The 15,764-nt window shown below is 41.3% G+C and overlaps 1 protein-coding gene across 3 annotated transcripts in view; it reads left to right on the forward strand.

Annotated features, from left to right (window-relative positions):
* Positions 1-15,764, forward strand: part of TBXAS1 (thromboxane A synthase 1) — a 190,096-nt gene that overhangs the window by 43,677 nt on the left and 130,655 nt on the right. For 2 of the 3 annotated variants that reach the window (XM_054493971.2, XM_054493973.1), the window contains exon 3: positions 2,110-2,162. The exons of the other annotated variant lie outside the window; for it this stretch is intronic. In XM_054493971.2, the coding sequence (XP_054349946.1) occupies positions 2,110-2,162 (53 nt within the window). The remainder of the gene's footprint in view (positions 1-2,109; positions 2,163-15,764) is intronic. 3 annotated transcript variants of the gene reach the window in all.

Consider the following 15,764-nt stretch of genomic DNA (forward strand, 5'->3'; position numbering starts at 1 on the left):
AATTGGGAGCAAAATGAAGAACTGTTGTGACAAATTAGTGTAGAGAGTTCAAGGCAAAGTGAGTCAAACATAAGTCTAAGCTTTGAACCAGGGGAACAGGGAGAATGGCCATGGGTTGACAGAAATAAAACGTTGGGTGGGGGAGTGGTTCAGGGAGAAGACAAGTTTTATTTTAAGTATGTTGCTTGGGATTTGCCAGAGTGACATGCCAGTGGAAACGGCCAACAGACATTTGTAGATATAGGTCAGGACTTTATGGTCTACAGTTATTTTTTCTCACATTGGGTTTTCTCAGAAGCCAGATGGCTTATTCTGCTAAGTCACGGGGACACTGACTCCAGACCCAACACCAGGAGCCAGAAGACCCTGCATGGGAAGAACCACCAAGCCAAACAAAGGCAGGAAGACTAAATTTGGGACAATCCTGATAATATCCCTTCAACATCTCTAGAATTTCCCCCATCCCTACCTCCGGAAAGGCTGGCCTTTGGCACTAGATAGAAAAGAAAGCTGCTCTTTCTGTCCTTTTCTGCCCCCACCTTCTCAATTATTTCTTTTCCATTCCTTTCTGTGTCCATCACCTTTTCCATGATTTGTCATTGTTGTTTCCGTCTTCCTAGCATTTTTAAACACCTTCTCCTCTCATCTGTCTCTCTGGGGTGGGCAGTTCACAACTTTTAAGCTCACAAACAACAGTCTCAATGAGGCTTCCTGTTAGCCCCTTGAAACAAGTGTGAAGAAATTTTTAAGTGTCAAGATGGAACAACAAACCAGATCGGAAAGCTAAAGAAAATGCATTTCACACATTTCTGGGGGGAAATGATCAGTTGTATTCCGTGGAATAATTAATTTGGTATTAACATTCTGAGGAAAACGGCATAGCTGTCGATGTGAGGAGAACGCTGTGCTCCCACCTCTGGAGAGCCTCCACATATGCTCCTTTGCAGCCCGCCATCCTCACAGCTACAAGCCCTGCCAAGTTCTTTTTAGAACATAGTAATTTTGCTGACTATTTTTATATTCATATATGCTTTCCTTGATGTATGGCAAGCTTACGCTGCAGAATTCAGTAGATTTCATGAGAAAGGCATGTGTTTCCATGCAGGACATCCACACTTCTAACCCCCAACTTTCCACCTTCATTCCACCCCTTATGTATCCGCCCCATATTCCATTCTCACAACACAAATCTACCATTTGCCACCCCCCACCCCCACCCCAACTCATGAGTATTTTCAGGTCTAGTCCATTCCCACCACACAATGGATCTAGCATTTTCCACCCCTCCTTCAACCCAGCTACACTTCTTTCCCATTATAAAATGTGTCTAGCCAGGCACGGTGGCTCACACCTGTAATCCCAGCACTTTGGGAGGCCAAGGCAGGCAGATGACCTGAGGTCAGGAGTTCCAGACCAGCCTGGCCAATATGGTGAAATCCTGTCTTTATTAAAAATACAAAAATTAGCTGGGTATGATGGCACATGCCTGTAATCCCAGCTACTCAGGAGGGTGAGACAGGAGAATCACTTGAATCCGGGAGGTGGAGGTTGCAGCGAGCCGAGATCACACCACTGCACTCCAGCCTGGGTGGCAGAGCAAAACTCTGTCTCAAAAAAACAAACAAAACAACCACAACAACAACAACAACAACAAAGTGTCTAGCATTTTGTCTTATATATCTTAAACATGTTGAATTGAATTAAAGTTTAACTTGAATGGATCATGATAATTCAGAATTTGTGATAATTTTGATAGACTCAGTAGAAGTTACATATAGTGGCAGTAAAAAGGGCCATATGATAATGCTAAATCAAATTTCAGAGGGCAATGTTATAGTTGAGAAAGCAAACTTTTTGAATATTTAACAGCAAGTATACATAAGTAGTTTAAGAACTGGTGATCTCTCCTGTCCAAGACTTTTACATGGCAATTTTTTAAAGCCTTTGTTTATTCTAATGTTTCAAAGTGCCTGAAAGCAACATAACTTCCACTCTTTTTTATTGTTTCTGTAATTGTATTCTTGCTGTTCCAGACTTTTTTCTGAATAAGTTTGAATAGTTGGAATTTTGCTTAATCTTATTCTTACTATAGTGCTGTGTTTCCTTCAGGGTTTTTGGGAAAGTCAAATGGAGCTCAGAAAGCTGTATGGACCTCTGTGTGGGTAAGAAGGAAACTCAACATTTCTATTATGTATGATATTTTGATTTTCACCTGTTGAACTGATATGGAAGAAATGCCAAGATTAGGAATGTTGTATGTGTTTCTATTTTTCAAAGGGCCCACAAAGAGGGTGTCCTGCCGTACAGACAAGGCTTCTAGAGAAGACCCTGGGGTTGCCCACGGGGGGACTCTGCTGGCCTGAAAGAGTACCACTTTCCAGGCTTTGCAGCCTTGCTGGGCCGGGCACAGCATTATCTCCCCTTGCTGTGCTGAGGGGTGTTGCCATGGGATGTGGTGGCCTCTTTGCCTCAGAGCACAAACTGTCCAACTTGCCTTGACAGTGCACAGCGGGTCTTACCCCATGAGCATATCTGAACCTTACTCAGACTCGTGTCCTTCAGCCCATGGGGAAAGTGTGCTGCCAGCAACATCACCATGTAATTTATCACCCAGTCCAGTTCCCTTTTGAAAGTGAAAGGAAGTGCTATTAATAATTACCCCAGGATGATCGTGTCACCTAAGACTATCCCGGATATGCTGGGGCATATGGTCACCCTAGTTCTTGGCTGTGTAAAGTAATATAACCCTTCTCTTTATTTTCTCTGAATTTCTCCTTTGTTTCTAAAATTCCAGATTCTGGTGAGCAAATCCACGTTCAGACCACTTACTCTATTCAAGATTTAACAGGCTTGAATTGTATTGATTCTCAACATGTGTCTTTCCACACTGAAGTTCTAATCATTTTAGTTGGTTTTCACACAGCTTCTCTTCAGCCACTGAGCGATTTTTTTTGCAGCTTTTCGTAGACCTCTGGGTCAGTGATCACTTTTGTAGGTGCATTAAAGTTCTCCTGTGTTGCTGATGTACATTCCAATGGGCTCCAGTGATTTGGGGGTCCTATCTCCATAGGATTCATGATGTCTGTTCTCCTGATACCCATTTTTGAAAGGGATTGGCTTGTCCTCTTTATGGAAATGGCCCCTCCTAGGAGGCCCACAGTTTTGGTCAAGTTCTACTACCTACTTTTTGGTTTGCTATGTGGTCCTGAAAAAGTAATAAATTAAGCTGTTAAGATGCTCTCTGTATTAGTCATTTCTGCATAATGGACTACCCCAAAACTCAGTGACATAAGCAATAATTTATCATTTATCATGTGTCTAAGGGTCAGCTGGAGTTGGCTGGCCTAAGCTGCACTTGGTTGGATGGCTCCGCTGGACTTCTGGGTGTATCTGCCAGGGAGGGTCTCATGTGGGGCACCAAGGCTCTGCATGTCTCTCATCCTCTTTGGAAGTATAAGCTCGGCTGTCAGGTTCTCACCGTAAAGGCAAAGACTCAAGAGAGCAAGCCTGATGGTGCAAGAACATTATACATTTCTGCTGAATCATTTCTGCTTATACCCTATTGGTTAAACCAAGTCACATGGCTAAACCCAAGATGTGGGCAGGAGGGCACTGTGGCCACTTTGAGGCCAAAGCAAGACGCCTGGCCCAGCCTGACATTGATGGAGCAGGGAGGTGTACTCCTCGGATGGACGAGTGGGGAGGCAAGGCGTGTCTTTAAATAACAAGCAACCCTGCTTGACTCCCTAAGATCTCTTTCAACTTGGCCTTCACTTACTTTTTCATTTTCACTTTTTAGTGCATAGCTTCTTGCTTTAAGCGTGATAGGTGCTCGATAAAGGCTCAAGAAATTGAACTGTCTACCTTTCTCTTACTGTTGTGTGGTTCTATTGCTTTTTGTTTTTGTTTTTTGTTGTTGTTGTTTGTTTGTTTGTTTGTTTTGCAATAGAGTCTCGCTCTGTCGCCCAGGCTGGAGTGCAGTGGCATGATCTCGGCTCACTGCAACCTCTGCCTCCTGAGCTCAAGCGATGCTCCTGCCTCAGCCTCCCGGGCAGCTGGGATTACGGGCGCCCGCCACCATGCCTGGCTAATTTTTGTATTCTTAGTAGAGACGGGATTTTGCCATGTTAGCCAGGCTAGTCTCAAACTCCTGACCTCAAGTGATCCACCCATCTTGGCCTCCCAAAGTGCTGGGATTACAAGCATGAGCCACTGCACCCAGTCTATTGCTTTTTAAAGGTTCTCATTCCAGCTCTTTCTTTCCAACAGTCTCATTCTGCAGCTGACTTGGCAATGACTTGGAGACTGTCTCATATGCTTCTGAGACACAGCACTGACTCAGAATGACAGTGCCTTCACCAGAATCAGAAAAAGTCCTGACTGAGTTTGATTTCTAGGAACCACTTTTCTTGAGTGCTTCTTGTGCAGATATCCAAAGTAGAGCCTTTGGGTATTTAAAAATAATTTGTAATGCCAGATGAAGGGTTTAAAGGGCACTGTATGAACTAATTGTGTGTGTGTGTGTGTGGGTGTGTGTGTGTGTGTGTGTTTGAGAGAGAGAGAGAGAAGGAGAGAGAGAGAAAATGACAGAGAGAAAGAGGCAGAGAGAGAAAAGGAGAGAGAAAGAGACAGAGATAGAGAGAGACAGAAGGGGGGGAAGAGAGAGAGAGAGGTGGAGCGAATTGGTTTCCTTGACAACAGGATATCCAATCAACTTTTTCCTCCAACTTTAACTAAGTTAACACAATTTATCCTTTTCATTTCAAGAAAACCTAAATCATAGAGAATGATTTCAAATGAGGTTATGGAGATCAAAATTGCAGTATCATCTCCATCCTTTGTTCCCACTTCTAGTGAAAAGGAAAAAAGAAAGGTGATGGCATAATTTCTTCCTATAAAGCTATCAACTTTTCTCCTTTGGAAAAAAAAAAGATGAGCCATAAAACGCTGACTTCTTTTTAAGTGTGTCTACTCCCAGATTTAGAGGCAATATGGTAGCGGTGTAAAAATGAAAGGGTTGAACCAATCTAAATCGAATGTCTTTTCTAACTCTAAATGTTATTTTCTTACTGCTTAAATTTTAGCAATACAGTTTCACTGATTGGGAATGGACTATGCTCAATGAACAACAAAGACCCTTCTTGCAGAGAACAATTTAAATTACATTAGTTTTTATTTTATTTTTTATTTTACTTTTATTACTAGGAAGTATAATCAATCCCAGCTTGGTCCTCTTAAAAACCGAAATAATAGATTGATTCATCATTTGACAAGTGAAATGCCACACTCTACACTGTTGATGCCATGTAGAGATGTATTGGGCCTTTAGATGACAGCTTGGCACTGAATGTTGGGAGAAAAATGGGCAGGGCAAATCTCCTCACTGCTTGAGACTGGAAAGCCAACTATGATGGCAATGTATATTTATTATCTAGTTGTCACCCTAGCAACTCAAGAGTTTGAGGCTTAAAACTGGAAATTGAAATTGACTCCTTACTCAATTCCCCTCCCACTCCCTGCCATGGGGGCAATAGGGCTGAAGAAGGTTTCCATCAAGATGGGCAGACAACATCAATGTTTATCATTACCACCAACACTGCCACCACCACCATCATCGAGAACAAAATATCTTCACCAAGTGTCTACTTATGTAGTCTGCTTTGCCAGGTTCTGTGTAAATAAAACTACACACGGTGTCTCTGCCTTCTTTGAACTTTAATGTAAAGCAGGAGGACTGGCGTGGATACCTATACAGCTATTAGTGATGGTGGTACTTGATAAAAAAAACTCTCCTGAATTGCACAGCAGCCTGGCCATGTAACACAAAGAAGGCAAGGCTTTATTGCTTTGGATAACCTTCATCAATTAATGATTACTTGTTATCTCCTTCAGGCTGAGAATGAGCCCCAAGTTGGATTTATATTTCTTCCCAAACTCTGTAAGAACAGAATCAACATTATCGTTATACATTGGTGATTGAATATGGTTTATATTCAATATATACCAATATTGAATATAAACATATATTGATATATATTCAATATATCCTGTTTGGATAGAGATTATATCCCCTCCAATTTGTAGCTGGACTTTGTAACCCAGTAGATGATAAACCTTTATTAATTACTTATAGTTAAGTAAGAATAAATATTTACACAGTGCCCTAATTTCAGGTCATTAGCAACTCCTAAAGGCCGCCATTCAAAGCTCCTTTTCCCTTTATCTCATTTTGTGTGTGTGTGTGTGTGTATGTGTGTATGTGTGTGTGTGTTTTGTTTTGTTTTTTTTTTTTGAGGCAGTCTTGCTCTGTCATGCAGGCTGGAGTGCAGTGGCACAATCTCAGCTCATAGCAACCTCCACCTCCAAGGTTCAAGTGATTCTCTGGTGCCTCAGCCAACCAAGTTGCTGGGATTACAGGCATGTGCCATCACGCCCAGCAAATTTTTGTATTTTTGGTAAAGACGGGGCTTCACCATGTTGGCCAGGCTGGTCTCAAACTCCTGACCTCAAGTGATCCACCTCCCTCGGCCTCCCAAAATGTGGGATTTACAGGCATGAGTCACCATATCCAGCCTATCTCATTGTCTTTTAAATGCTTGCTCTATAGCTCTACTTTTACTTAGCCTCATCCCCATTTCCCCAACATCACTTTAGTTTTGATCTTGGCTCCCTCTTGTTGAACTTGACTTTTACACTTCCTGGCATCCATCACCTATGCTGCTCCATTTTGGTAAGTGGCACCTGCATCCCTGGATCTCTTCATGATGCCGGCCTTGTTGCATAACCTCATATACTCCCATCAGAGCATCAAGTTGTAGGTAGGTAAGCATGAACTTTGTACATAATTCATAAAGTACAAATGAGTATAAGAAAAAAGTACACTTGCTCCCACCCTGGGGCCCATCTGCTCCTTCACAGAGGCAACCTCTGTTAAAAATTTCTTTATAGTCAAATTTCTTTAAAGTCAAAACCTTGCTTTGTTCATTAATGGTATTTGGGAAATTGTCCCATTTTGCTTCATTCATTCTTGTTAAATTAGGTAGTATTTTTAAGGATTTCCTTGTATGGATGTATCCTAATTTTTAAAACAAGTTCTCAATTGATAAACATCTCTTACTTTTACAAACACCATTGCAGTGAAGATTTTCATATACACATCATTGATGCCTGGGGTAAGCATGCAAGATAAATTCCTAGAAATGGAATTATTAGGTCAAAGATGGTCTATGTTTTTAATTTTGATAAATACGACTAAATTTCTCTCTCTAGGGATTATGTCAGTTTAGATTCCCATAAATATGCATATGTTCCTCCCATACTTGTCATTAAAATGTGTGGTCACAATTTTAAATCTTTGCCATTTGATGGTATATCGCTGCAGTTTCAATGTGCATTTCTCTAATTGTGAGCAAGTTTGAGCATCTTTTCATATGTTTAAAATGCAATGTATTTTGTTTTCTGAGGGATCCTTTGCCACTTCTCTGTTGGGTTATTGATCTTTTCCCACTTTATTTGTAGAAGCTCTTTGCATATTAAAGAAAGTAGCCTTTTATATGCCTTAAATATTTTCTCCTCTTTATTGTCTTTGACTTTGCTTATCGTATATTTCTTCCAATCAGAAAATATTTGTTTTTGTGTTGTTGACTTTGATTTTAACAGTGTCTACATTTTGCTTCTTACTGAGAAAGGTTTTCTCCACCAAGGATATTTTCTCATAAACTTTCATTTTTCTAGTTTTTCTAAATTTTATTTTTAAAATGTAGAATGTTTGATATATCAGGAATTTGTCTGGAAGATGGAGTTAGGGACACACCCTTATTTTTCCCCCAGAGGGTAGAGTTCCATCTGGAAATTCATCCTTTTCCAATTGATTTGAAATGTCACTTTTATCCAATATTTCTAATAATAAAATTCTAGGTGTATTTCTGACTTCTCTCTTCTGTTGTACTGCTTAATCACAAGCCAGGGCTGCACTGAATATCCTCATTTGGATGTCACATTTGTAGCTTCTTGTACCTAGCTGCAGGAGGGTGTTCTAAGAACATCTTTGTAAGTATCAAAGCCTGAAGCAATCTATCTCCCAGGGAACCTTAGGTCCCATACTGAAAAAAAAAAAATCAACTTAGCAAATAAATAAGCCTTTGGTATAAAGGACCTGACACTTAGCTTCAAAGTTCACACCACAGGAGGGGGAGGTGTCTCATATGCCTCCAAGTTGGAAGTTTTTAGCACCATTTTTTAAATTTAATTAGCTAGCATGCATGAACTAATAGCACCTTGTCACCAGGCGGTGAGGAAGTTGAGAACTTTGGGATACATAAGGAAAAGCATGTGGCATCAGCAATCAAAATAACAAGGTTGTTTCAACACTTTTTAAAGCTCAGCTTCCATGGTGCCATCCATTAGGAGAGTCTGTGTTCCGGAAGTGACTAAGGTGTGAACACTTTTCATGTAATTGCTCTTAACCATCATGTTTATGTACTATTTAGATGGGGTTGAAGAACAGCATAGAGATGGTTTACTTTAATACTGGCAGGTGGCTATGTGAGACCTCCTGGCCTACCATCATGGATCAAGAACCACGGGAATTGAAGAGCTCTGAAAGACTCACCTGTTGGACATGTTTGTTCTTTGACTTAGAAGATACGAGACATCTGAATACACTGGGCTTGAACATGTGGCTGAGGATAGGGTGGGGTGGAAACTATTGCTGATTTGTCCAAGAAAAGACAAGTATTTAGACTCAAATTGGGCAGCTGACACCTGGAGATGGCACTTGTTTTTAAACTGGACGGAGCTCAGTAGAATCATAGATGTTGAAGAATGGTGGAAATTAAGCCACCGTTGTGGAAGAGCTTCTCAGACACTGATGCTAAGGAGTCAAACTTTAGGTTTTTGCTGCTGATAAAAGTGCAAGCCTTGGTATGAGGCTCATTTGCTAAATGTTTGACCTAAAAATGTGGCTCAATTCTAAGAGGAATTGATGAAAATGAAAATATACTATGATCATTGAGAAAACACAATACCCTTGAAACAGTGGAATTAATCACAGAAGTCCTGAATTATTCTAACATCTCTGGCCATGACGCCAAACTATGGGCAATATTTGGGTCCCCTAGGTTGGTGAAAGCTGGCTTTCATGAAAGCGTTGAAAGCAAAGCTGTGCATTGCAGTTCCCAATAATGTGAATCTGAAAGCAAAATTCATGTGAGACCATCATGATGGTCTGTAGGTCATAATTATTGAGCATCATTCAGTGAGTGAAATATCAATATTCTCACTGGTCAAAATAGCTTAATCATGAACACTAAGCCTGTAAGAGCACATTTTTTAAATGATTGGAATTCACTAAACTGCATTATTGCATTTTAGGGGGCCATTGTTCTCTAAAAGTGAATGCCCTGACATAGTGTGCTGATGTTTTAGGAGGCCTTTGAGAATAGGAAGAAAGTTGTCCACAGGACAACTATCACCAAGCCAAGCACACTGCCCAACAGGTGGAATTATCAAAGGAACAATTGTCCACAGATAAATAAGTGGCTTAGACCAAAGAGACAGAAGAATTTGATTTGAGTCCCACTTTTCTTGAATGAACCATTAATAGACTCTTCACCCTTATCTGCCACCAGCATGATCTCATTATACCAAATAGTGTATTGCTACAAAGCTTCTGTGCTTTCTTATGATTTAAGACCACCTTCTTTCCCAGTCTTGATCCAAAGACCCTTCTGAAGTTTACCTAATTTTCTGGACTTCTAACTTCTTCTTTCAGCCCATTTATTTTATACCAGTTCATTTTCCCCCATCCTCTTTCTATAACAGCATATGGGTGATGGTTGCTGCATATTTTAATGACTACTGCTGTCTAAGTCTTTGTGACCCACCCTCATAAAGATCAAGAACCTGTATCAATTCCCTCTTCTTTGGGTAGAAACATCCAACAGGGCATGATAGCTTACAATAGAAATCTGCAGTTAAAATCCCAGCTTCAACTTTCTTTCTCTCTACTGCTTGTTACCTTAATGGATTTAGGCCAATCACTTCCCCTCTCCAGCTTTAGTTCTCTTAGATGTAAAATGTGGGATTTGGACTAAGTCGGTGACTTTGACACTGTTTAATCATGAACCTCAGTAAATAATATATTAACCACATTGTTATCTAATACACACACATACACTTGAAATAAAAGTTTTACAGAAGAACACCTTATTCACAGTATAAGAACCACTTTGATCTATTCTATTGTATTGTATTCTATCCATAAAAAATAAAACATTTACAAGTTGGTCACAGCCCATTAAATTGATTTCATGACCACTAGTGAGTCAAAATCAGCAATTTGAGAAGCAAAGGGCCAGATGATATCTGAAGTCCTTTCCAGTTACAAACTGGGTGACTACAAGCCAATGAGACAGCACCTATCAGTGTGCATCAGAAAATTGTTAGAGGCCATTGTGTTTGCCTCTTTGTGGTTTAAGATTCTGAGAAACCTCTGACAAAATCAGTAAGAGCCCACCGTTCACAGCTGAAGCCGAATTCCAGCGGAAGCCCCCCTCCTGCAGGGACCGGCTCCCGCACCTGACTGTGGGCCCAGGCTGGGCACCTCCCACCCAATAGCACCTTCTTGTTCTTTGAAATCACAAGTTCAACTATTATTGAAATTATTTCCAAGCCTTAACTCAGAATCATGCTAAGAAGCTAACACAAATATATTAATCGACCATTTAAGACATCTCTCTGTAAGATTTTTGCATTGGGTGTAAATATCCAAGTAATTCATGTGGATATCTTCTCCCAGGTAGGTGTGGCCAACTGATTACTTATTCCCAGGGAGTTGGAGCAGCAGGAAGGAATGGCCTGGAAACTGGAAATAATCCCATTTGTCAGGGTAAGCTAGCTATGGAAAACTGACCAGGCTGTGGGTACTGAGAGAGCAGCTTCCTGCCGCTTCCTGCTGCGAGTGAAGGGCAGCGTTTAAAAAGTAAGATGGTGCTCCCCATTCCAGCAAACACTGGCCACAGTGGACAGTCCAGGAGAGAGCTGTGCACTGGGAAGGTGTCAGCTGGACAGTAGTCAGGCACCCAGTAAAGCAGCGATGAGGAGGCTGTCAGTGGACACCAGGGCCCCACTAGTGGGTGGTTCAAGAACTTGAGAAGCCCCCAGCCCTGAGAAAGGAGTCTAGGTAGTACAGCAGGGTCTCAGTGGGGAAGGATCTGGGACGAATCAGGGATTGACATTCAGTTCTAAGACTCACAGCATCATGTGAGGCCCAGGACTCAGAAGCCAGGCCTAATCTCCGATATCAGTCAGGGAGGAAAGGTCCATCGTGGTTGGAACAGATCCATGCTGGAGAGGCATCGAGTCTCACGATGTTCGGCTGGAGGTTGTTCCTGCTTCTGGGGCCAGGGCTGGGCCTGCATGTGAGGGACAGAGCACCTGGCTAGAAAGGAGAGAGGACTGCAGTGGCTGGAGCATCAGCCACAGATTTTTAATTTTGCTTTCCTTGATATTCACATCCAAAATCTACCATGGAGAACTGTATATCACGTTCAAGGTGGAAGGGAACTAACTCATTCCTCATTAGTAACTATCAAATATGGCATCAGTAACTTCTTTATCCTCTAAGTGACAGCTGTGCACAGATGTGTTCCCAATCAATAGAATGTCTCAATTAAAGTTGCATAAAAGCTCTATTTCGAGCTAATATCTTCAAATAATAAATTCCATATTTAATTGAAGTGTACCTGCAACAAATCCAAGTTGTTCAACCCAAAATGCATAATAGAGTATGTAAAACAGTCATGAATCACTGTGACATTTGTCAAGGCACTCTCCCATCTGGAAGTAGGTCCAGAAAGCACATGGCTGTATGCATATATCTTTTGTCAAGAACTTTGCACAGACAGTCTCAAGAAGTGCACACATTTACCCAATTCTTAGGGCTTTTCACTCTGATTGAGAATGCAAATAGCATTCCTATTCTACCTAAAAAGAAGAATGACAAGCCATCTTTGATTTCAAAATTTAAAAGAAATTATTACTAAATTTGAAGAAGCAATGAGTTCCCAATTCACTTAGAGCTTAAAGTTCCTCTTTCATCACTATTTTGTGAGCAGAGAAACTTTTTCCAAACAAGTTCTTAGAAATCCTTGCTTGATTAAAAACCAGTTCTAAATCTTGTTACTCACATAGGGCAAAAGGTAAAGGAATCTAAATGTCTAAAACCAAATTAACTCCAGATACTAGTGTGAACTTTCAAGCAAAAAAAGTCACACACCACCGCATACATGTTTGAAATTCTACTAAATTTTGAATGTTTGACGTTCGCCTTTAAACTGGAACATATTCTTCTTTCTTCCTTAGGATCTTTAAATCTTTTAAAGTTTGGGTTGTTTACTGTGCATTCCAATTACTCCTGATCACTCTTATGTGTAACATTTCTATAGCTATGCACACAAAGTAATTCCTTAGCAAGGCCCCGCCAAGTTTTATGATGCCTGCTTGCCTAAGGCAGATAATATCAACTTAACTACGAAAATAAGTTCTTTGATTATTCTTCGCATCTCAAGACCGTGCTCCTAACAACTTCTCCTCCATCTCACCCTCAAGCTGCAAGAACTTTGCAACCCACTCTATGAAGTTTTTCCACCCTGAGTAAGGCTGTCAGTTTATTGGCCTATTTATAAAGGTCTGACTCTCTGACATGTTCTCCAGGCTCCCCACATTAACCACTAAGGAGGCACTCTTTGCAGATGATTTTTTTTTTTTTTTTTTTTTTTGGCCTCAGCTTAAAGAGGAACCTATTAACCTTTGCCCAGAATCTATGGCTGGTGAATGGCTTGTCATAGCATGTTAGTTTGATGAGGCAATTGTGGTCTTTTGTGTTAAAACACCCCCCAGCACCTCTTGATACTACTTGACCTACTGGAGATGTGGGTATCCAGGATTGAATCAAAACTACTGCACTTCACAACAGAGCTACTGCAGGAAGGAAATCCAGGTACTCCCTGGCTTGTGCCGCCTCCATCTTTTCCGTGGCTAATGTAATGCCTAGTGCATATTCACCACAAAGAGGCAACTGTTGAATGGCTCTTCCATTTGCCTTTGAAGATTGCTTGTAACTCTTCAAGTTCTCTTCTTCATCTAACTGCCAGACCACAGCTTGTGACTGATGATTGACATGGCCACCAGGTTCTTCCCAAAGACTCCAGTCTAAAGATTGTTAGCTGCTTCCCCCAAAGGCTTAGCCTTCTCTCTGCTAGAGTTTCAGTTCTTTGGAGCATCCCATGAGCAAGGAGCCTCAGCTCTTTGTCCTCCTCTGCGTAGGAGCTCACAAGGATGCTTTATCTCCAATCTGGAATGGACGCTTAGCATCCTGAGTTCTGCCCTGCTCAACATCCATACCTGTTCATGAGTACCAGGGCTTCAGGGCCCGAGAACCCACAGCTAACACTCATAGGAAAATGTTTCATATGAGTAGGTGGAATGGGTTTTCATGCCTCTACAACCTGGCTGGCAGGAGGAACACTGTGACCCATGGTTTCAGAATTGATGGTCTCCCACTTCTCGGTTAGATCTAGGTATTGAGAATAACATGAAGGACATTTGGCTGGAGGACATTATTTTTATTGTGTTAAAATATGCATCACACAAAATGTACTCTCCTATTTTTCATTGTATAGATCAGTTGCATTAAGTACCTTCACATTGTTGTGCAGCTATCATCATCGTTCACATCCAGAATTTTTTTCATCCTGCAAAGCTGAAACTTTGTCCTCATTAAACATTAACTCTCCCTTCCCTCCTCCCCCAGGCCCTGACAACCACCATTTTACCTTCTGTCTCTACAAATTTGACTACTCTAAGTACCTCAATAAAGTGGAATCATACGGTATTTTTCCTTTTGTAACTGGTTTATTTCACTTAGCATAATATCCTCAAGGTTAATCCATGTTGTAGCACATGGGAGAACTACTGCCTTTTTAAGGCTGAGTAATATTCCATTGTAAGCATATTCTGCCTTTTGTTTATTCGTTTGTTTGTAGATGGCAGAGTGTGTTACTTCCAGCATTGAGCTACTGTGAATAATGTTACTTGAATATGGATGTGCAAATACCTCTTTGAGACCTTGCTTTTAGTTCTTCTGGGCATACATACAGAGGTGGAATGGCCAGATCACAGAGTAAATCAATTTTTAGCTTTTTGAAGACCGTCATACTGTTTCCCATAGTGACCATACCATTTCACCTTTGGAGGACATTTTATAGCAATGCTTTGTTGTCCCCTTTTCACCATGATTATGTGGCCATTACTTCTTGTTTTCAAACCTTGAGAGTGAACTCAGGTGAAATTTACACTTCCCCTTGTGCCCTGGATCCCAACTGGTCAAGGTGAACCACACATTTGTAATTGGAATGTATGACCCCAGTGACTTTGCCTGTAACTTCCTTTTGGCTAGGCCAGTGAGTGCATTTTTAACCAAACCGACCCCATTATCAACAAATGCTTGCACTGCACGATAAATTCAGTTTGCTTTAATAAATTCCCAGTAGTCCTCACCCAGAGCTCCTTCTCCTCTTATCTCACTCCTTGCTGCCAAACCCTTTACAATTTATGTGTCTGCCTTTCGGTTCTGCCTTCAGCCCCCTCCAAGTTTCCTCTTTCCCACCAGCTCACTGTGGCCTTTGTGTCTCACATAAATTTTGTCTTCTGTGTCTGAAACTCTTACTGACTTCTGCTTCCTTGTTCCCTGGGTCTGCACTGTTCCTTCTCTTCCTGGAACTGACCCTTCGATCTCTGGGCTTCCTACCTTGAGTAATTTGTCAAAATCCTGCTCTTGCAATTGGTGGCTTCTCAATTTTTTTCCTCTGGGTTTTTTTCCCACAGTCTTTCCACGATTTCACAGGGCATACCTTCCTGCTTCCTGACTGTTCATGACATATTGAATTCCCCTCTTGTACCCCACAGTCTCTGCACTGAGTGTGTGCTCATTGGGAAAGGTTAGCTCACATTATACCTATCCAAAAAAGGAGAGATGGCAGGTGGCCTGTGGAGAAGAGTGTATCCAGGCACATATGCATGGGAGAAAGTTCAGAGGTTTTGGCTGAGATAGAAAGAAGAAGAGTAGAGGCCAAATGTGTGCTAGGAAAATGTGATGTTTGGGGCGCAAGTAGAGAGGACAACCTTGGCAGTGGCAGATGAGAGAGACCTCAGGACTGGTGCTAAGGAGGTGGGTTATTTGAAGAAAGTTGTGCAGGTATAGATTGGAGAAGGGGTGCAGGGGGAGGATGGAATTGATTAAAAAAAAAACTAGCAAAAAACATTCTAATAGCACAGGTGAGAGAGAGAAGAGTGACTTAGATTATCAGAAATGGAAGGAAAAGAAGGAGAATTTTATAGAGAAAATGTCCTGTAGTGGCCGGGTGTGGTGACTCATGCCTGTAATTCTAGCACATTGAGAGGCTGAGGTGGGAAGATTGCTTGAGCCCAGGAGTTTGAGACAGCCTGAACAATATAGTGAAACCACATCTCTACAAAAAATACCAAAATTAGCTGGGTGTGGTGGCATATGCGCCTGTTGTCCCAAGTACTTTGGAGGCTGAGATAGGAGGATCACTTGAGCCAGGGAGGCAGAGGCTACAGTGAGCTGAGATCATGTCACTGTAATCCTGTCTAAAAAAAAGAAAAAAAAAAAGAAAAGAAAATGTCCTGTAGGAAAAATGCAGCAAGTCATTGATTGTAACAAATAAGAGATGAGTCAACAT

The sequence above is a fragment of the Pongo pygmaeus genome, chromosome 6 (assembly GCF_028885625.2).
Source record: "Pongo pygmaeus isolate AG05252 chromosome 6, NHGRI_mPonPyg2-v2.0_pri, whole genome shotgun sequence".
Classification (NCBI taxonomy): domain Eukaryota; kingdom Metazoa; phylum Chordata; class Mammalia; order Primates; family Hominidae; genus Pongo; species Pongo pygmaeus.